The sequence below is a fragment of the Aspergillus melleus genome (assembly GCF_016097325.1).
Source record: "Aspergillus melleus strain CBS 546.65 chromosome Unknown contig1, whole genome shotgun sequence".
Lineage (NCBI taxonomy): Eukaryota > Fungi > Ascomycota > Eurotiomycetes > Eurotiales > Aspergillaceae > Aspergillus > Aspergillus melleus.
The window spans coordinates 156,866-177,587 of NW_025763370.1; the positions used below are offsets into that span (position 1 = coordinate 156,866).

The 20,722-nt window shown below is 52.0% G+C and overlaps 11 protein-coding genes and 1 non-coding gene across 12 annotated transcripts; 2 read left to right on the top strand and 10 right to left on the bottom strand.

Moving 5' to 3' along the window:
- Positions 1 to 1,112: 1,112 nt before the first annotated feature.
- Positions 1,113 to 2,006, bottom strand: LDX57_000053 (uncharacterized protein; the record flags this gene model as incomplete). Its single annotated transcript, XM_046081698.1, has 2 exons — positions 1,113 to 1,394; positions 1,494 to 2,006. 2 exons carry the CDS (start codon positions 2,004 to 2,006, stop codon positions 1,113 to 1,115), a joined length of 795 nt encoding a protein of 264 aa, XP_045937654.1.
- Positions 2,007 to 2,592: 586 nt separating this feature from the next.
- LDX57_000054 (uncharacterized protein) lies at positions 2,593 to 3,338 on the bottom strand (the record flags this gene model as incomplete). The annotated part of the gene is made up of 2 exons (XM_046081699.1): positions 2,593 to 2,736; positions 2,799 to 3,338. 2 exons carry the CDS (start codon positions 3,336 to 3,338, stop codon positions 2,593 to 2,595), a joined length of 684 nt encoding a protein of 227 aa, XP_045937655.1.
- Positions 3,339 to 3,487: 149 nt separating this feature from the next.
- LDX57_000055 lies at positions 3,488 to 3,559 on the bottom strand. The gene has a single exon. It is a non-coding gene; the product is annotated as a tRNA-Arg (tRNA).
- A 219-nt stretch (positions 3,560 to 3,778) lies between these two features.
- LDX57_000056 (GMC family oxidoreductase) lies at positions 3,779 to 5,667 on the bottom strand (the record flags this gene model as incomplete). Its single annotated transcript, XM_046081700.1, has 3 exons — positions 3,779 to 3,859; positions 3,912 to 4,075; positions 4,128 to 5,667. The coding sequence occupies 3 exons, from the start codon at positions 5,665 to 5,667 to the stop codon at positions 3,779 to 3,781; spliced, it is 1,785 nt and encodes a 594-aa protein (XP_045937656.1).
- Positions 5,668 to 6,532: 865 nt separating this feature from the next.
- Positions 6,533 to 8,337, top strand: CAT1_1 (catalase; the record flags this gene model as incomplete). Its single annotated transcript, XM_046081701.1, has 7 exons — positions 6,533 to 6,563; positions 6,622 to 6,751; positions 6,812 to 7,046; positions 7,097 to 7,189; positions 7,245 to 7,664; positions 7,719 to 7,803; positions 7,859 to 8,337. 7 exons carry the CDS (start codon positions 6,533 to 6,535, stop codon positions 8,335 to 8,337), a joined length of 1,473 nt encoding a protein of 490 aa, XP_045937657.1.
- Positions 8,338 to 8,548: 211 nt separating this feature from the next.
- On the bottom strand, positions 8,549 to 8,988 carry LDX57_000058 (uncharacterized protein; the record flags this gene model as incomplete). Its single annotated transcript, XM_046081702.1, has 1 exon — positions 8,549 to 8,988. The coding sequence occupies exon 1, from the start codon at positions 8,867 to 8,869 to the stop codon at positions 8,549 to 8,551; it is 321 nt and encodes a 106-aa protein (XP_045937658.1). The 5' UTR covers positions 8,870 to 8,988.
- Positions 8,989 to 9,614: 626 nt separating this feature from the next.
- LDX57_000059 (uncharacterized protein) lies at positions 9,615 to 10,190 on the bottom strand (the record flags this gene model as incomplete). The annotated part of the gene is made up of 1 exon (XM_046081703.1): positions 9,615 to 10,190. The coding sequence occupies one exon, from the start codon at positions 10,188 to 10,190 to the stop codon at positions 9,615 to 9,617; it is 576 nt and encodes a 191-aa protein (XP_045937659.1).
- A 460-nt stretch (positions 10,191 to 10,650) lies between these two features.
- Positions 10,651 to 13,256, bottom strand: LDX57_000060 (uncharacterized protein; the record flags this gene model as incomplete). The annotated part of the gene is made up of 3 exons (XM_046081704.1): positions 10,651 to 12,228; positions 12,288 to 12,671; positions 12,732 to 13,256. The coding sequence occupies 3 exons, from the start codon at positions 13,254 to 13,256 to the stop codon at positions 10,651 to 10,653; spliced, it is 2,487 nt and encodes an 828-aa protein (XP_045937660.1).
- A 408-nt stretch (positions 13,257 to 13,664) lies between these two features.
- LDX57_000061 (NAD(P)-dependent oxidoreductase) lies at positions 13,665 to 14,393 on the top strand (the record flags this gene model as incomplete). Its single annotated transcript, XM_046081705.1, has 1 exon — positions 13,665 to 14,393. The coding sequence occupies one exon, from the start codon at positions 13,665 to 13,667 to the stop codon at positions 14,391 to 14,393; it is 729 nt and encodes a 242-aa protein (XP_045937661.1).
- Positions 14,394 to 14,607: 214 nt separating this feature from the next.
- On the bottom strand, positions 14,608 to 15,401 carry LDX57_000062 (uncharacterized protein; the record flags this gene model as incomplete). Its single annotated transcript, XM_046081706.1, has 2 exons — positions 14,608 to 15,315; positions 15,372 to 15,401. 2 exons carry the CDS (start codon positions 15,399 to 15,401, stop codon positions 14,608 to 14,610), a joined length of 738 nt encoding a protein of 245 aa, XP_045937662.1.
- A 132-nt stretch (positions 15,402 to 15,533) lies between these two features.
- LDX57_000063 (uncharacterized protein) lies at positions 15,534 to 16,256 on the bottom strand (the record flags this gene model as incomplete). The annotated part of the gene is made up of 1 exon (XM_046081707.1): positions 15,534 to 16,256. One exon carries the CDS (start codon positions 16,254 to 16,256, stop codon positions 15,534 to 15,536), a length of 723 nt encoding a protein of 240 aa, XP_045937663.1.
- A 3,323-nt stretch (positions 16,257 to 19,579) lies between these two features.
- Positions 19,580 to 20,437, bottom strand: LDX57_000064 (uncharacterized protein; the record flags this gene model as incomplete). Its single annotated transcript, XM_046081708.1, has 1 exon — positions 19,580 to 20,437. One exon carries the CDS (start codon positions 20,435 to 20,437, stop codon positions 19,580 to 19,582), a length of 858 nt encoding a protein of 285 aa, XP_045937664.1.
- Positions 20,438 to 20,722: the final 285 nt, after the last annotated feature.

Below are 20,722 nucleotides of genomic sequence, written 5' to 3' on the forward strand. Positions count from 1 at the left end.
GCAAGGAAGGAGATATTCACTGTATCCAAGCCGACCATGCACACGCGTAGGCTTTTCTTCTCCGCGTGACCTACTGGACTTGCAAAGGTCAGAAGGATAAAAGATATTATGATGATTACTGAGGCAGATTAAATATGGCCAGGCATACCGGGACATTATTCAGCACCGCCTCTACATGCTCTGGGATTTTCCACGATGGCCAAACACATATCGTCAACTTCTTGAATCGCGGCGCCTGGATCATGGGCATATCACAGGCGTGAATATTATTGAGATGTAAAATAAGAGACATTGACCGAGCAAAGAACCCATCATCGAACAAATCAGCGCCGTAAGGGCGAGAGTACACCTTTGCTTTCTCAATAAACTTAGCATAGAATTGTTTTCGGCATGGAACGATAAATGTGAAATAATGATGAACAGAACAAAATCTAACACATCCGTCAAATGTGATGTATTCCCACAAGTAGGGAACCGCTTCTTGATACCAGACTTTGTTCACAAGCATGATTCTGTAAAACAGGAGGTTATTCCAGCTTGAGTACAGACTCTGATGAAGGAGCCTGAAGATGATGGCCAGCAGCTCTGGCAGATTAAGAGCACGCTGGGTTGCTGCTATTGTTTTGCTTTTCTCCTTTGACTTCGTTTGTGGATTGGAAGGTAGCTGGAGGATGGAAAGAAGAGAAGAGAAGGAAGGGAGGTTGGGTCAGTGTGCAAATTCGAAGTCTCACTGACTCCCAAAAGGCTAAATCATTGGTGATAAAGGTATTCACTACGTCCACGCGGACCCTAAGCACGTGTAACCCTCTCTTTTGCATTGAATATCAATTCATTACTTGACCTACTAGGCTTGTAGGTGCTAAGGAGTCATATCAACGCCTAGGCAGTTATTGATGCCGGGACACGGTTAAGGATAACCTTGAAACTGGTTGCAGATACAGAGATCTGTGCAGTACTTTTCCCCGCAGCTTTTCTTTCGAGAATATCTTGTGAGATGCCCTCCAACGCAATAGAAGAACTGAATAGAATATGTGAAACTACTGTAAAGCGTTTCACCACGATCTCTGGCCTATTGATAACCAGTCCTGTCTGCCATCATTCGTGTTTTCTCCCTAGATTTCTTCCGAGTCTTCCTCCGAGTCTTCCTCCGAGTCTTCCTCCGAGTCTTCCTCCGAGTCTTCCTCCGAGTCTTCCTCCGAGTCTTCCTCCGAATCGTCTTCTGAGTCGTCTTCTGAGTCGTCTTCTGAGTCGTCTTCTGAGCCCATTTCCTCCCAATCAACTGAGGCATCCAACATTTTCAACTTTGGTAGCCGCTCCCTGAGCATTTCCATTATTCCAGAACAAATTTCAGAGTCAAATGAAATCGTAAGTTCTTCCAAGTCCGGGAAAAGATCCTACACACAGTTTCCCAATTCGTCAGTAAGCAGGTAAAACGGAAAGCAACAAGAAAGAAAACGAAAGTAGAATTATGGGAAGACTAAAAGATAACATACCGGAATTTGCTCTAGCATCGCGTTCAAGGCTCTATGTCGACAATGAACGCAACGCAAGCCCGCCGGAAAGAGAGTCAGACTCTTGAGACGGGGTGCCTTAATCTGGGGACAAGTCCTATCATAGCCCAGGTAAGGAAATAAAGTCAGAGACTTCAAGCGAGAAAATGTTATTTCAGCAAGCCCATTGACATCCCAATTGCCATAATAGGCATTTTTAAAATCGGCTTTCTCAATAAAGTTCACATAGAACTGTCTTCGTCCAGGAGGTATTGTGGCGAGATGTTCTTCTATGGAAAACAGGCCAGTATTGGTATCTTTCAAGACGTAGGGCACTTTCCAGACGTAGGGCACTGCTTCTCGACACCAGACCTTGTTCACGAGGATACAAGGGTATATCCAATGTTTGGGGGGCAAGGGCGTATCCGCCGGATGGTAGTGAAGGAACATGAAGATAATTCCGAGGAGTTCTGGCAAGTTAAGAGCCCGCTGGGCGGCTGTCATAACGGTTGCCATTATGTTGATGATGTAGTACTGGCGATGTAGTACTGGCGAGGAGAATGTTGGTTGAGGAAAGGGAAGAGAAAGATGTGTGTACGTAGAGAGTTGAAGCCCTACGGCGGGGTCATATAGGAAGGAAGGAGGTATTCACTGTACGCAACTGTGGAGATGTCAGGTGCTCAGGGTAGACCACCGGAATTATCAAATTCATAAATCGATGGAGATTATGACGCTTACCAATTACATGTGGTATCCCGCTAAAATTCATGGAATCTTCCTTTTCGTATAGCAATCTCCAGAACTTGCCTTTATCGAAGGTTTGGCGGATTGTCTCGGGCATACAGATCTTCCACCGAACCGACTATGGGCACGCGTATACTTTTCTTTACCATGAAGTCATATTAATATCTAGGCAGTTTGCAGGCTCAGGAACTTTGGAGTCATTAGATTTACTCAAGCGATTCGGCACATGGGTGCAACTAGGATGTATGCGACATGTTCGATTCGGCTCTTCCTCACACGACATTTTGTTGTTTTCCCTCCAACGCAAGCAAGAAACTGAACAAAAACAGCAAACCACTGGGAGCCACTTTATGCGCAATCAATCCTGATCGTCATTGTTTTCCGGGGGAGGTACGTAATGAATCACCTTTAGCTCTGGCAGCCGTTTCATGAGCCTTTTCACTAAATGGGGAGTAGGCATTATCACGGCAAATATCACTATTCTCAAATGCGGGTAAATGCGCTACGTTAAATGACCCAAACGATCAGTGAGCTCGACAGAGAAGAAACGCAGGGACAACATACCGGGATGTACTTCGCCAACTCGTCTACGAGCCCTTCGAAACAATGCTTCATAGGGTCGGAAAAAGAGGGATCCTTTGGTGCTATCTCCAACCTTTTAAGCCTGGGCGCCTTCAGACGGGGAATACGTTGACCGTGTTGATCAAGCCAGATGCGTAGGGACGTCAAACGATCAAAGGATAAATCTTTCAGCGGATGAGGATCACTCCACCAATTGTCCACAGTGCCTTGCTCAATAAACCCAGCATAGTATTGCTTCCGCGGAGTAGCGACGGTAGAGAAACAGTCCTGGATGAATAAGAATTTCTCGTCGTCCTCGTCTTCCTCGATCTGTTTCCATAGGTAGGGCCCGGCTTCTCGATACCATACCTTGTTGACTAAAGCGCAGCAGCGTAGAATGCGGTGGTGGCCCCAGTGCGTTTGTTTCCCTGTGCGGGGTTGAGTATCCGATATCTCCTTTGTGAAGGGGTGGCAGAGTTGGATGAACATGAAGATGATTTCGAGAAGCTCGGGCAAGATGAGAACCCGCTGGGCGGCCGGCATGTCGGTCGTCATATTGTTGTTTGTTCGTTTGGTTCTTGGTTTGGGAGATAGCTCTGGGATGGGAGAGAAAGGAAGATGAAGTATGCCGCTTAGTATCCGTATAGAGATCCCGTTTAGCGAGGCTACCACAAACGGGAACAAAAAAGAAACGATCCCGGTGCGACTCGAACGCACAACCGCTAGCACCGGAAGCTAGCGCGCTACCATTGCGCCACGAGACCCGATTCATGTTATCCGCCGAGGATTATGGCTACACAAGGCCCAGCAATAGTTAACTAGCATTCAATGTCCGTAGGTGATACACTTTCCCCGCATTTCCTTCTCTCCTCCTTCAACTCCCTGAACTTCCCACCTTCCCAACTTCCCAAATCTCCAATTTCCCAATTTCCCAATTCTAAATTCAATTCCTGCAACGCCGCCCCATTCTCCTCTTCCGCTCCTTACAATCGACTGGGCACGAAATACGCAATGTTCTTCATCTCATACAGATCCTTGTGCTGAGCCTTGATCATGTCGGCGCCCTGTCATACCCGTTAGTCCGGTTCTCGCACTCATGAATAAATTCTCTCTCACCTTCTCTCCGATCATATAAACCGAGTTCTGGATACGACAGTCGGGAATGATCGGGATCACGGACGCATCGGCGACGCGCAGGTTACGGATGCCATGCACTCGAAGCTTCGAATCAACCACACCTTGGTGGACACTCTTCGACAGACGAGCCGTTCCGCAGGGATCTAGAACAAGTTAGCAACGCGATAATACCAGGAATGATCGAACAAAACTTACGGAATCCGGTCTGACTGCGTTCCAAAACAGCCTTGTTCATCGCCTCGTCAGAGTGCAGCGGCATTTCCCACGGGTACTCCTGCTCCACGATGTCCTTGAACCCAGAACCCTTGGTCAATACATCATAGGTCCAGCGAACGCCCTCCCGCATGGCCAGCACGTCCAAGTCGCTGCCGAAGAAGTTGAGGTTGATGTTGGGCTGCACCAGGGGGTTCGAGCTGTTCAGAGTGACCTCGCCGCCCTCCGACACGGGTCGCAGCAGATCCACGATGACGGTCATGTAGTTGCCCTGCTTGGGGACGGGATAATGCCACTGGAACGCGGAACTGAACATGCCCACGAAATCCAGCTCGAAGTGAGGCTGGCCGCCGGGTCCGAACGGGTCCAGGCCCTGGTTGGCGGCCTTCGCCTCCTGGTAAGCCGGGTACTGGTTCAACCGCTCGTCGATACGGGGGAAGCCAACCAGTTCCAGCAGACCGGAACCGACGGGCCCAGTTTTGTCGCGCCGATAGGCAGCAACGGCGGCGTCGTTGGCGGGACCCGCACGGAGCAGGTGGTCGTCTAGACCGAAGCCGTCCTTGATCCGCAGCACGAAAGGCACGATAGGGTGGTCCAGAAGGTGCTGACCAACGTGCGGGGAGTCCAGAACGACATCGATTCCGTGCTTGGAGAGCTCCTCGGCGGGACCCACTCCGCTGAGCATCAGAAGCTTGGGCGTTTCGAAGACACCCTGCGAGAGAATGACCTCGCGGGTGGCATACAAGCTGATCTCGGCGCCCGTGGCCGGGTTGATGACTTCCACGCCGGAGCAGACGCGGGTCGCCGGGTCGATGATGAGACGCTTCGATTGCGCCGAAGACAAGACGGTCACGTTGGGCTTGTTCAACAAGTACAGGAAACTGCCCTGTCGCTGGCCCTTGTAGATGGTATCCACGCAGTGGGTGAGACCGTGCATCTCGCCGGAGAAGATATCCTCGGTCAGTGGCTCCCCACTTGACACCCAGGCCTCGGTGAGGGCATCCCGGAAGGGCTGCATTTCGGGGACAAGCTCCGCATGTGAAATTTGCAGAGGCCCACCGGTTCCGATCTTAGACAGATCCGAGGGGTACAGCTTCTCGTCGTCGTGATACGTTGCACATTTGCGGAGATACTCCACGCAGTTGTCCCAGGTCCAGTCGCGACCGCCAAACTCCTCCCAGTCGTCGAACGTGGCCTTGGATCCGGGAATCCAAGTGAAGTAATTGGCACAGGAGCTCCCGCCGAGGACCTTGCCGCGAGTGTTGGGCTTCTCCACCCGCTCGTAGTCCTCGCGCTTGATCATGGTGGTCTTGTAAGCCCAGTCATACTTGCTGCCGCGGAGACCGAAGGCCTTGGAGGGGGTGGTGATGTCCTCCACCTCGTGAGGGTTGTCGATACCGGCCTCGATCACCAGGACATGGACATTGGGGTTTTCGGCCAGACGACCTGCGATAGTGTTTCCGGCAGTACCTCCGCCGACGACGATGAAGTCGTACTGAGATCCGTTGGTCACTGCAGACATGATGATGTTTGGTGATTGAGAAACTTGGAACGAAGATGAAGGAATAAAGATATTAGAAGACGTGAAGAAAAAGACGAGATCAATGATCTGTATTGAAGTTGATTGATGATTGTGTTGATGTGTGCTGATGAGACACAGTCAATTCGTGCTCTACCCGTCGTCTTTATATATTCTACGAGCACCATATTGAGAGGTTTTTTTTCTACAACTTGAACTCAACTCAACTGAACTGAACTCAATGATTTCTCCAACTCTGTGCCGTCTTCCGTGGTCCCGTCTGATCCGAAGAGGAAAATGGTGACTCTGCAGGAGTATGACGGCATACACAGGGCTGACTGCAGAGAGCAGACCCTTGCAAGGTAGCAACGGGGCAACTTCGATAGGGCTGCGTTTGTTTCTTTTGCAGTGTGGCTGACACCGACCGCCGGCATACATTCGGAAAAATGTCGGCCGCCGACCGGACGGGCCGCGTCCAGCCACAGGTCTCACCAGTGGCCAATCACAAACCGTGGCTTGCAGCTTACGTGGGACACCCCTCATGAGGGGAAGCTGGCGTGAGGGGACACCCTAAAAATATTGCAAATTTCCCCTCATGAGATAGGAAATCTGGCCGGCTTCATCCACTTTTGACGCTAGAAGGGACCGGAATTGTCTCGGGCTGTTATCAACAGAAATTTCTTCGTCAATGCGCCGCCGCGTCGGTCGGGTGCCCGAGGATGATTGTGGGTTTCGGTCGTGTTGGGACGGGAGGGGTGGATTTCAATTGTTGATATAAATGAAATGGAGCTCCCCAGTGTGCCGGTGGCATTTTCTCCATTCTCGTTTGTCATTGCATCCTTTGACATCCGCTGTGCCAGATCTCATCATGTCCAAGCCTGTCTACACCTTGGCCGAAGGCAGGTTGAGAGCTTATCTTGCTCTGATCGTCACATCTTCGACTAACCAGCTATGCAGGCCAACCCCTTCCTGACCCTTCGGTCGCTCAGACCCTGCCTACCTATGGCGGTGGCGGTCTTACTACCCTTGGCGACACTCTTCTCATCGAGACCCTGACGCATTTTAACCGGGAACGGATTCCGGAAAGGTACCCAATCGACGCCTTATCTTTGCGATCTTGATTGTGCTTAGCGCTTACATCCTGCAGAGTCGTCCACGCCAAGGCTGCCGGTGCCTGGGGTGAGTTTGAGGTCACCAACGACATCTCCCACCTTACCTGCGCCAAATTCATGAATGGCGTTGGCAAGAAGACGCCCGTTCTGTTCCGTCTGAGCACCACTGGCGGTGAGAAGGGCAGCGCCGACACCGTCCGCGACGTCCGTGGCTTCTCGGTCAAGTTCTACACCGAGGAGGGTAACCACGACATTGTCGGCAACCATGTTGTATGTCTCAGTTGCCCCGGTTAATTTGCACCAGTTCTAACCGTCAGCAGCCCGTCTTCTTCGTTCGTGACCCCGTCCGCTTTCCCTCCCTGAACCGGAGTCACAAGAAGCACCCGGCCACAAACCGTCCCGACTGGGGCATGGTAAGCACTACCGGTTGAATTCCTCGGCGTTGCTCTCAGACTGACCATTTTCCAGTTCTGGGATTTCCACGCCAACCAGCCCGAGAGTGTCCACACTCTCATGCACCTCTTCGGCTCCCGCGGTATCCCCGACTCGATCCGCCGTGTGACCGGTTTCGGCGTGCACACCTTCAAGCTGGTCGGCGCCGACGGCAAATTCCGCTACTGCAAGTTCCACTTCCGCCCCGTCGCGCCCATCACGAACATGAAGCCCGACGACGCTACGCGCATGGCCGGCGCCAACCCCGAATTCCACACCCAGGACCTCTGGGACGCCATCGCGCGCGGTGAGCACCCCGCTTGGAAGCTGTACGTTCAGGTCATGGAGCCTGAGCAGGCCGAGACCTACGGCCGCGCCGTCTTTGATATTACCAAGATCTGGCCTCACAAGGACTTCCCCTTGATCGAGGTTGGCCAGATGACCCTAAACAAGAACGTGAGTAGCTCTTAAAAACCTATACCCAATAATAAAAACTGACATGTCATCCAGCCCGGCAACTTCTTCGCCGAGATTGAGCAGGCCGCCTTCTCTCCTTCCAACATGGTCCCCGGTGTCGCCATGACCCCCGATCCCAGTATGTCTAACACTCGTCGTGTCCCTTCGGAATCCCAAACTAACTTCCCGTTCAGTGCTCCAAGCCCGCATGTTCGCCTACCCCGACGCGCAGCGCTACCGTCTCGGCGCCAACTACACGCAGCTGCCCTCCAACCGCCCTGTCTGCCCCGTGTACGCGCCCTTTGAGCGTGACGGCAAGATGACCATGACGAACAACTACAACGGCGACCCCAACTACGTGCGCAGCACGCTGACGCCGGGTGTGCGCTCGCAGACCGTGCAGGAGGTGCGCCACAACGAGTTCCTCCGGTCCGGCGGCGTGCTGGGTCTCAACGAGATCCCCGTCGACGACGAGGACTTTGTGCAGCCTCGCGAGCTCTGGACCAAGGTGTTCGACGAGACCGAGCGACGCAAGTGGGTCGCGAACGTGTCCGAGACGCTCGAGGCTGTGCCTCCTCAGATCCGCGATGCCACGATCGCCATGTTCAGCCGTGTGGATCCTCGCATTGGCCAGATGATCGAGGCCAAGTTGAAGGGCACTGCTCGGTTGTAGATGCGATCTTGACGACCTGATAGAGATAGATTGGTTTAGAGAAACATTCCATATAGAGCGTAGGAGTTGGGTTATATTTGATTAATTCATTGCCTTGATCTGGTATCATCTCTTCCTCTATCCTCCCCCTTACTCAACCTCAACCCAGTAGAAACCACAAAGATAATAACAACAAACAGCCTCGAGACATCGCACAACAAATAATAGTAGATCATTTAATCCACCCCCCACCCATACTCGTCCCCGCAAACTTAGCCCAGAACCCCCCTTCCCCCTTCAACGCCTCGTCCATCTCCGCCTTAGCGGCGGGATTGATTCCCTTCTTGCGCATCTTCTCCTGCTTCTCCAACGGGATCTTATGCACGGGGTGGTTCTTGTCCATGTACGGGTCGGTGGACATGTGTTCTGCGGTCGGCGTGATACCCCATGTGTAGGAGGGATCGGGGAGAGGTTTCTTGTCTTTGGTATCTTTTTGGCCGTTTTCGTGCTGAGAATGGGATGTTTGGTCTTTGGTTTTGGTAAAGAGGCCCATGGTGAAGGACTGGGGCTGTATAGAATATATGCAGTAGTGAATGTAGTAGTTGTGATTTAGTGTGAGAGGGATAATGGTATAGTCTCACAGTGAAACAAAAATTTAGATAAAGACTTGACGTCTAATTTAGACTGCCAAATGAAACATTAGATCTTTCCCTAATTTATACCCCAGGTCACGCCACGCCATGAAATGCCAACCCTTCCTTCCATCCTTCCACGGCAAGGCACAGTTCAACCGCATGCGCCAGGGATCAGTAGGGCAATGCAGTGCTTATTTGGACGGGGATTGGTGCTAGCAGTTCCAATGATGTCATTCAAGGACTCATATGCTACTCCGTAGTCGCATCCCCGACACTCCGGGCAATTCTGGGGCGAAGTTGAATCCATCGTGTGGTTGGCGTGTTGCTGATTGGCTCTGCAGGGTCGATCGCTGCGATCCGATGAACCCCGGAGTCAGCCTGGGCCAATGAAAGTGGCTGTTTGGGGTGATGTTGGGTCATTTGTCGCGTGTTTCAATGCGGGGGATGGGATATCTGCGCTGTGTGAACTGATCTGTTATAGCTTTCGTGTTCCGGCTTCTTCGTGATAGATCCGCTGCTGTTGCTGGAGAATTGCAGAAGACCGCGAGGAACAAACCAGGCAGACTAAACATTCCTAGAACAGCACTTATAGGGAAATAGCTTTATTCATTCTGATATATTCTGCTAATAACTATATCCCAAGCCCAATACCAGTCCTAACCATCAAGTCTTGACATCCTTCGCAGCCTCTCCTGCCTCCCTCGCCGCCCTCAACTTCTCCAAAGCCTTCTCATACTGCTTCCAGCGACTGCCAGGAAAGTCCGTAACCTTCAAGGTCCTCTGTTTCCTCGTCCAGCCCCTTGCACTCGGCCCCAGACGATCCGCACAATGAACCGCCCCTCCGATCATAGGATCCAACAACTCGCTGACCTCGCGATTAGCCGGACTAACGTACAGCGGAGAGTGGTCTTGGCCCTCGAGTTTGAACTCAGCCTCCTCGGCCGTGTACTCAATCTCGGGCGTAGTCATGGACGGATCGTAGGAGGACTGGTGGCTCGCGACGGCGTCGTCGGTGCCCCATTTGCAGGTTTCATGCTGCTCGGGGTTGAGGACCGTGCGGTCGAAGTCTTCGACCACAGCGGGAGTATTGACGACTTGAGAATGGGCAGACAGAGGAGGCTGTTCTCGAGAGGAGAGAGAGATGGGAGAGACGTAGGCTGGACGATGGGATATGATGCCTTGAAGGAAGGATCGGCGGGCCGTTGGGCCGGTGCTTCTGATGAGTGAACAAGTCAACATCGTGGTTGGCAGGGGCTCAATAGACGGGATAGTCAATCCAGTGTATTCAGTGCTAGGATATATGAAGGAGAGTGAGGTACAGGGGAGTCTCGAAATGGTAGGACAGATCGCGAGATGGTGACGTCATTATTTGTTTGGATCCGGGGTAGCTCCACGGTGGCGACGTCGTTGCTAACGTTGAAAGCCTGATTTGTTCCCGAATAGAACCAAGAGGAGTAGCCTCGGTCTATCCCGTCGCCTAACTGTCGGTGTTTGGAGGGTTGGTGGGACGAAGCTAGTTCTGTACAGTTTGTACCAGAAGCAGAGGACGGTTGATAAGTACAAGACGGGCTGTAGGCTCGTCCTCGATGATAATATCACCTAATTTGAGCTATAGCACTTTGAGATATAGCATCAGGACCAGGGAGATGTTGAGCGCAGTAACTTGGATTAAACTCTCGATATGCCTTGCCTGGTCTCCTTACTCTACTTCCTTCGTAGAATTAAGCCAATCAAGCCAGTTCACCTCGCCGTCAAAGTCCATATTGACATCAATAGCATCATCCCATGACCAGGGAACAAAGCCAGGGCCAAAGGAAGCGTCATGAGATTCGACAGTTAGGGGTTGACCTAGAGAAACGTCGCCGGGACCGACCGACGGTATAGACATGTGCACATTGCTTGCCGGATCGTGTGGTCCGGAAAGTGCATCGGCATCAGGATAAGACGAGTCGAAGGTAGGAATAGACACAGAACTACCAGGAACACCCCACGCCAGGAACGAGCTGGCTTCTGGCTGAGCTGGAAGATCTGTCTGTTCCAGGGGCCTGGTGCCTAGCATTGCCGCATTAGGCATTTCCATACGGCTCTCAGTTGCCTGTGTGGTACCGACCAGCTGACGCCAGCGGTTACGAAACAGATGGACAGCATCGGAGCCATCAGGAAATGGCCCACAGCTCATCGGGATAGGGAGCTCGCGATCTTCGATTTCCAGCCGGTCAGCATCCTGAGGATTACCTCGGAGACGCTCGATCTCGACCTCGCGGTGTTTCCGCGCCTTAGCCATCAGCTTTCGCAGAGGAATCCAGACTCGCAGGTTCTTGTCCATGTGCGATTGGGCCGGGATCAACCACTGACTATGAAGGGCTGCCCAGGCCCTTTCGACAAGAGGTGACCATGACCGTCGGTTGATCTCAAGCAAGAGAAAGACGATGGCATACCAATGGATGTAGGTCTGAAAGACCCAGCGCCAGTGACGGCAGGCCGGCTCCGCGTTCAGGGCATGGTTGTACTCCGCGATCTCGATGGCTGCGACGAACAGCTTTGCGCGAGTTGTCTCGGAGAACTGCTCGCCGGCGGAAGGCGAGAGAATCGGGAGGTATATCAAAAGGGTCATCTTCGCCATCACAAGGCGCGTGCTGACGACTATAGCCCAGTAGGCAATATCGTCCGACCCCACCGAATATCGGAGGTAGCCTTGATCCATCTTCGCGTAGATTTCGCCGAGCAGACGTTCCTGTTCTTCCATGCTGGATGCGCCGTCGTTGACGCTGCGGGTCATCATCTCTTTCATAAGATTGCAGGTTTCGTACGAGACGAGGGGGAGAGTCATGTCCGTGAGGCCCTCACGCGCTGGCGGCATCTCAGTGGTTTCAGGTCCGAAGTCCGCCTCGTTGAGGTTCAAAGGAAGCTTCGTGTCGAAACTGCCGTATGCGATCGTGTAGTCCGTTCCCTGGTCCTCCGATGCCCTCACGTCAATCAGGCAGAGGACCCACCAGGCTCTTCGTCGCATTCCGATCTCATACGGCGTCAGGTGCTTGAAGTGAGTTCCGTCGCGCTGCAATCCCAGGGCCTGGGCCATGCGGATGGCGATGCCCGCCATCATCCAGACGAATCTGGGGCTGTCGTAACGGCGAGCGACGCAGAGAAAGATGGCCAAAGCCTGGACCAGGACGAGGTTGGGAGCGTTGAGAAAATCCGCCTTTGCCAATGCATGCTCGAGTCCAAGTCGGTATTTGAGATTGAGGTCGCTTTTGGTCGCTCCGAAACTGGTCATGATCTGATGCAGACACATGAGTATATAGTCTCGGCCAAGATAGCTCCAGTCTCACGACTTACCTCCTCTTCCTCCAAGGAGGTGATTGTAGCATAATAGATCGCGAACATGAGAGCCTCGTTGGAGGGCGTTAAGCTGGACATGGGTTGGCCGCGCAGATCGCGCATCATCTTCGCCACGGTCGGACCGTGAACGATGCGAACGATGGAGTTGACATTCTCGGAAAAGACGTCTAGGAAGTATGGGGTCTGAGAGGGCAGGGGGTGTAATTCACGCAGGTCCACAGCAGAAGGGTTGAGATTGTGTCGAAACAGGAATGCATGGCGGTCGGACGGAGTGCGCTCGAGTTCTTGCGTGGACGGGGGTTTGCCTGGCGACGACTCGTCCTCGGAGGTACCATAGTCTTCGAAGTTCAGGTGCTCACCGTCGATCTTCAGGCCATCTATCTGAAGACAAGGAAGTCAGGATGGATGCCACGCGAGGCAACAAGGGACAGGCCGACGTACCTCGTCGTTGACGCGAGACCAGAAGCCGCTGCTCACGTAGCGGCTGCGATCGTTGTCTTGCACGACGAGCCTGCCGAACTGGTCCTGGACATTATTTTGAGTGGTCCGACCAGACAGGCCTCGCAGACTATCGCCATCACGATCGTGAGTCGAATCCGGAGAGTTGACTCCGAAGCTGCCGGCCGCCGACCGAGCGACCGCAGCATTTGCCTGTTCCAGCTGCCCTCTCAGCTCCTTAACCAAGTTCTCCAGTGTTCGCAATCGCTCCATGGCCTGAGTCGCCGCCGGTTCGGGCTGTGCAGCGGCATCGTTGGCAACGTGTTCGAGACGACGAGCCCATCGTGGGCTGCGGTGGGCGGAGGGGATGACGCAGGCGATATTTGCGCGACGGCAGTTCGAGCAGGGCGAGAGCTTATCGCATCGGACTTTTCGAGCGCGACAGACGACGCAGCTGCGGAGTTTCGGAGCAGAAGGGGGTTTGGGTGAGAGTGAAGTGGTCGTTTGGTCGGGTGCCTCGCGCGACATCTGGAGGCTCGTTGCGATCGCGATCGGCTGCGTTTGCCAAATCGCTGCGGTCGCATGGCAATTGCACCGAGACCTGCGCGAGTGGGTTGATGGCACTTTGCTGGAGCCTTCGAGCTAAGAGAACGTGGCCCCCAATCGCCTGTCCGCGCGAGAAAAGCGCGAGAGGGCTCGGCCAACACTCGCTCATTCTCATTCTCAGTCAAGTCGCAGGCTCAACCAGCCCTAGAAGAAGTGAAGATAAAAGGCATGGATTCGTCCGGGTTCGAGGATGGATCAGAACGCATCAAGTCGCTCTAGCATCGCTCTTGCCAACGTTTTCTCTGGTGGTTGATCCCAATTCAACGTGAAATACGGAGTAATTTGATCGACATTCTCCACTTCGACGCCATCAACCAATCAATCCACACGATGAGCGACATTCAGACGATCGCATTCTTTGGCGCCAGCACCGGCGTGGGCCTCGCTGCCCTCAAGCACACCCTCCTGTCTGGGGACCGTGGCATCGCACTCTGTCGAGATTCCTCCAAGCTCTCGGCCATCTTCCCGGACGAGCCCAACCTCACAATCGTCGAGGGAAACGCCCACGATGTCGAAGCCGTGTCAAGATGTCTTCAGCGCGAGGACGGCCAACTAGTCGACGCCGTCATCACCAGCATCGGCGCGAAACCCGTCAGGAACGGGATAAGCCTGACGCTGGACGATCCGGAAGTTTGCCAGAAAGGCATGAAGACGCTGCTCGAGGCCCTGAATCGCCTGCGCAGCAACGGGGTCACCGGAAGCCCCTACATCGTCGCTTGTAGCGGACTGGGCACGTCTCGATTTGGGCGCGATTACCCACTCGCCACGCTGCCGCTCTACGGTTACTTGCTGAGTGTACCGGCAGCGGACAAAAGGGCGATGGAAGATTTGCTTGTTGCGAGCCAGGAGAGCTTCACCATCGTCCGTATAAGCATATTGGTCGACGGAGTAACGACTAAGAGAGTTCGCGTTGGTCTCGAGGACCCTGAAACCGGGCCCATCTACAAAGCTATCGGATATAGCATCTCGAGGGAGGATTCGGGGCGGTGGATTGCTCAGAACCTGGTACTGAGGAGAGATACGGCCTTCTACAACAAAATAGCTTCGATTACGAACTGAGGGGCTTCCGAGCGTGTCCTTTAAGATGAGATTGAGTCATCTTTCTTATGTACGAGATTTAGAGAGCGTTGTTTCTCAATGGATTTGAGGCGCATGTACTGTTTACTACGCAGATTCGAGTTTATAGTCTTCAATTGAGAACTTCTTATATCCCATTGATTAGTTCCGAATGCGTACAGAAGCAGAGACAACCGTTGTCTTGAGAGAGACAATGTCAATCAAAGACCTCGGTCACGGTCAGCTCTGCTGCCAACACTCCGTCTCTCCACGAATCCTCCCATCTCAGCCACCGCTGCTGCAGAAACGTCTTGAGCTCTTCCCAAGACATTCCAGGGTCTCCGTCTGTCAACCACTCATCCCCCGTTCGCAGAATCGAATAAGGCAGGTCATTTCGCTGCTCAAGATGCCAAGCCATAGCCGGATCGAGCTTCGCACTCATCCGTTCGATCAGTAAAGTCTGCGTGGCAAAGGTTTGCGCCTCAACTTCGCTGCCCGCCCTCTCAGCTTCGTCGGGAGAGAGCGTCGCCAGAACACGGCTGATATACATGATGACATATAGGAAGAACCCGCGGAGGCGAACTCGATCTGAGGACTCAGCGGAGACGGGGAGGTCGAAGAGGGACGGTAGATGTGGGAGACTGCGGTGATAGCGCGTATGGCCTTCATGTAAAGCGCAGTGCATGTTCCTTGTACGTTGAAGGATCTCTGTAGCTCGTTTCGTGTACTCGGGGGCAGATGAGAAACCTGTGAAGAGAAGCCTCATATCCTTGAGAATACCCGGCATGAAACTGATGGCTCCGAAGAGCTCCCACCAGAGACTCAAATCTGGATCTGCTTCGGTGGTGGATGCGTGCTCAAAGAACTTCTGCCATTTTGAGGCCTCGAACACCGAGCCTTGTTTTCGATACATGCCGTCGATGACCTTGCGGGACGTAAGTACCCATATTGTAGAGATTGTTTCCCGGAGGAAAAACTTACAATGGATGGCCCTTGACTTTTTATGAGCATCCGGTCAAATCTGGTTGTATGATTCTCTGGACCCCTGATCTCAACGAGCTTAAGTCCACCCCGATTGTGATGGACCCAGTGATTTGCGTTTGGCAAACCAAGCAACTACGCGAGCACCGTCATGACTGGCGCTCAGAACGAATAGATGTGACTTACCTCGTAGAGGGCTAGCAAGCGAGTTGCGCAGTAAACGTCGGGTCCTAGACATTCTGTTCGATCCAAGATTGCATGTTGTAAGCTGCGCAGGGCCTTGACGTAGAGCATGGAGAGAGTCGAAGCTCTAACCGGAAAGCCGAGCATCTGACCAGCCCTTGCAGCAACGCAATGCATAGCATCATCCAGATAAGCACTGGACCCGTATCGACTGGGTAGGAAAGCCAGGAACGAAGACGATCGTTTCTGCAGGAGACTAACGAGGCGAGTGGGCTGATCTCGCAGCGACAGATAAGCTATGCGGCCTAGGTCTACGTCGGTGAAACTGGTGAGATCGGTGATGTCGAAATTGTACTTCACTCGGAGGGTCTCGTATCCATTGTACGAAGGCTGAGGCTGAGGGCTAGGATTCGACGCCTCACACAGTATATCCCAGCTCCATGTGTCGTTGCTTTCGTGTGAAGGTTCGTTTGGTGTTGCAACAACCGCGTCAAGCCCTGGTTGAGGATCGATATTCTCCTGATTCACATACTCGTCCCGACGGCGCTTGCACCCCGAGCGCGCCGCCTGCCGTCGGATCATCGCCCTGGCATCTTTGTCGCTAGTCCCCGGCGAGAGGCTGTCGGCATGATCCACGAATACAAACGCCGGTCCTGCTTTCGCACGACTCCGAGGCTTTTTGAATGGTAGCTTGGGACGCATTGTCGACAGCGGTGCTCGATGTGGACGCGTCAAACGCCGAATGTCCGCCATCCCCTGACCAATTTCTGATCAGCTAGTTAGTGCGCCAGAATGACACTGCAAATGCTTGGCCGCTGACTCATTTTTGGCTGGATGATGGCGTCCTTGGCATTTCTTCCCCACTTCGTCTTGAGGAGGCTAAACTTGTTTCCGTATAGGGAAGTTGGATTCCGGTGATGGTGGACTCTGTACTCATTTCTCTCCCTATACCCATTTTGCGGGAATAGTTTTTGAATTCTCCTGTCTTCATGGATGTGGCCTTTCCGAGCGAGTAAAATAGGAGATTCCTTCAACCTCGCGAAGACCACCTGAAATCGACCTCGTGAAAATCCGGTAGCGAAAGCCGATTTCCATGAGACGATAGGTATTGGAAATATGTGCGGTATTATAATGATGTGAGTAGTTTCTAGTTCAATCCACCGTTCCAATGGATAGCACCATGACATCACCTATGCAGGACTTCAAGCCCCTTGCAAAATTGACAGGCTCGTAGTGGTGTAGGGAAAGAAGAGAGAGGGGAAGACATGATACACATAATTCCCCACTCCCTTCAACAAACGAGCATAGAACAAATGTCTATACTGCTATGGCCCAAAGGCTTTTCCATGGGTTCGTTAATTCAGTGCAACCCACGTTGGCGTGGTTGGCCTGCGAATCCGAACCAAAATGCGCAACACCAAACTTTCCAATGTCAATGTTGGTAGCAAGCGATAATAACCGTGGTATCATATTATCATTCCCAAAGTGGATAAATGTTTTGACTTATTAAAGACTAAGTGTCTCCACTTAGAAGGCCCACTCAGTCTCTTTTCAAACGTCAACATCTCAAAACAAAAACGTCAACATCTCAAAACAAAAACAAAACAAAGATTTGCACTGCACCAGAGTCGACATTCAGCTTGACTTAGCCTTCTATACAGACCATTAGTGTCTCAAAAATACCACGGCACAGATATGTGGCCTAGTATATCCCAGTTTAGGCCATATGAAGACACGGCAAGAGAACTGTACATGCTGCAAGATGATGGGAGCAAAGAGAAAATCACATGCACCCCATGTGAAGTTTTCAACGTATTGCTTGGCTTCCCTAAAGGCGGACATGTTTCGGGCTTCATGAATAACGTGAGTTAACATAATCCTCCCCGCAAAGATTGTTATATGAGATATCTCACAGTCAGAATATGCCAGCGTGGAAACTATTGTTGTACGCATCGATATTCTCTCAGAATTCGGTATCCCTACAACCAGACCTACCATTACTTCAATAAGTAAGTTCATGCTATACAAGGTCGAATGCGGGCTAACAAAGATGGAGTGATGGAACTATGTACTATTTTTGGTGTCAGACCGAATTCGCGCTCTATGTTCAGAGCGATGGTCGGGTTCTTTTATTCAAGAGGGGACGTCATGGCTTCTCCAGTCTAAAATGGAGCTTCCGGTGCATCCCAGGGTAGATCCCGGCAATGTCACGACCTACGCATATAGACGTCTTGAAGATGGTGCATCATGCATGACATTTTCCAATGGTGGACACTACTACTATCCACAGAATTGGGACTTCAAGCCCCAGAGGTCTATCCTGCAAAGGAGATTCCCAGATGAAGGGGGTACAGTGTTTCAATTCACAAATGACTTGGAGCACTGGTATCCGCGAAACTCTTATATTCCGGAAGAGCTGAGAAGCCTGCGATTGGGAGACGTTTATGTAGAGTGTAAGTTATCCATTGTGTATATGTTTCAGAGGGACAGATCGGAAACGGAATTTCTTGAGATACATGCTGACCAAAAGGCGAATATAGACGCAACAGAAGCTTGCGCTGCGCGACAAGCCGAGGAAACAAGGCGCGAGGAGCTGGTAAAGGAAAGCAATATCGAGCCTAAAGAGTCGCCAGAAAGCTCTCCGTCAGCTTCGAGTTCCCCAGGTCCATCCATATCACCAGGGCTTCAAGAACCACATAAACCAGAGGATCACATAATGAGCCATCATGGATCGAGAGACCAAGTAGAAGAACCGAGGGAACGACCCGAAATCAAAATGGAAGATTTGCCAGGGTGCCCTAATACTACATTTAACTCACCAACGGCACTAAGAGATAGCAGCCCTTTCACCATGAATCAGCCGATGAAACAGGATGTGAAAGTGAAAGACGAGAATAGCGACAACGATGCAGATGAGAATCACATGACGAAAGAGCTACCAAGGGACTGGCAGTCGGTGGGCCGTCGACATAAACGGTCTCAATCGGCTGGCAAGAAGAAGAGGAAAGCAACGAAGAAGAGAGAGAAGATGAGAAAGAGAAAACACCGGGAACGGACGAAAAACCAAGGAGGAGCTGTCAATCCTGAAGGGCAGATAATAAGCTCTTAAAGAGCAATAACACCAGTCTTAATTGTGAACTCGACTGCATTGATTATACCACTTTGCCTATGGTTTTCCAAAAATTAACTAGGATATGACATCGTAACAATTTCCTCAAAACCCAGAAATACATAAAGAGGAATCAAAGGCTTCTTGGACCCCAAAGGTGTGACTTTATTATTATCATGTTCATTATTCCCTGATCAATGGTCTTCAAGATGTCCCAGAAAGAGTGAAGAACCTTCCAATGGGGAAACATCTTGCGTCTGACGCAACTAAGCATCTGGAGTCTTCATCTTAGCATTGGCCCGATGACCAATGACGCCCGCACATCACTGCTCGATTGGGCCCATCCTGCGGAATGTAATTTCTCTATTATACTGCCAAGGGACGCGTGGCGCTGGCTTCAGTACATTCTCATAATGACCGATGTGGCCATGTTTTGGCCCCAACAGAACCATCTAGACCGAACGCCACATAGGGCGACATGGCTTACTTCGTTGAAAATTGGATCAGTTTCTTCTTCTTGGTCCTCGTGCGGCTGGGTGAGAGGTAGAACGGAGAGGAAGGCCTCTATTTGCAGTCAGGATGATGCTGGCAGTTGTTGATAAGCATAGTGGCAAATCAGCCCATTCAGTAATATTGAAGTACGGTGACACATAATCTACGACATCTTATAAATTAAGTCAGCTGATAATGCAGTGAGAGGTTTCAAAGGCGCGATATTTGTCAGGGCAGACCAATGCTTAACGTAACTACAGCACAACTATTAGGTATCCAACACATAAGAATACGTGAAACCATGGCTGATATGTAAGAAAAAACGATGCCATAAATTCGTAAGCAAAAGAAATAAAGCAACAGAAAAAAGCAAATAACGTAAAGATTTGCCACGGGGTGTAAATGCAAACACCTCTCCACATCCTCAGCAACAAGAGCAGCAGTCGCTGTCATTGCCGTTGTTGTTATCATCCGAGCAACAGCAGAAGCAACTGCCGCAGCCGCAACAGTCAGACTCATTACCATCGTTTTTCTCTTGCGATGGCATTCCAGAGTAGCCGCCATCATATCCTCCGTTGTTATGCCCTCCGTTGTCATACCCCCCGTTGTTGTAGCCACCCTCCTCGTATGGACTCTGATACCCGGTGTCCTCATTATCCGACGATGAATCGTTCTGGTTCTGATTATTTTCATCTTCACTGCTCTCCGGTCTGGGATCGTGGATGATCTGCTCCTGAGTACGCGTCTCCGACAGGTGCTCATACAGCATGTATCCCCCGACACCAGCAGCTGCACCCGCCGCCGCGCCTGCCGCTACCTTCTTGCCGTTCCCCTTCTGTTTCTTCTGCTGCTGCTGCTGCTGTTGCTGCTGGTGTCGCATGGACTGCAACTCATGGCCCATTTGCTGCTGTTGACGATGCATGGCGGCATTCTGCTGGGCCATTTGGTGCTGCATCTGCGCATTTTGCTGGGCGAATTGTCTCTGCTGCGCTGCGTTCTGCTGTCGCAGCGCCGTATTCTGACGTTGTTGTACGGCATTCTGGTGTTGGATTGCGGCAGTGTGCTGACTGAGCTGTGCGCCGTGGTGGGCAATTTGTCGACCTTGTACATTTTGCTGGTTTCGGATCTGGTTGACTTGGTGAGAGGATCCGCTATTGACGCTGCGATGTTGAGGCTGGTATTGCATTTGGGGTCCTGGACGAGGTTGGTTGGATCGAATGTGGGCGGGAGCTGGGGGGTGGACGCCTTTGTTGGCGGCACCTTTGCGACGGGGCTGAACCATTTTGAATGGAAAGAAAGCGAGTTTCGATTGTATGGAGGGATTGAATGAGAATGTAGCAGTGCGAACGGGTTTGTGCAAGTAGTAACTACATCGTGGTTGGGAATGAGTGTATAAATACGATCGGAGGGTTGCGTCCAAAAGCCGCTAAGGTGCCCCCTACACTCGAATAACTAATCATTCGGAGGCAAAGACACTGCAGCAAACGAGGCTGCCAATCTATCAGACACTCCCAGTCCTCCCCTTTCTGCCATCCCGCCCCTGCAGGCTTCATCCAGCCAGTACGGA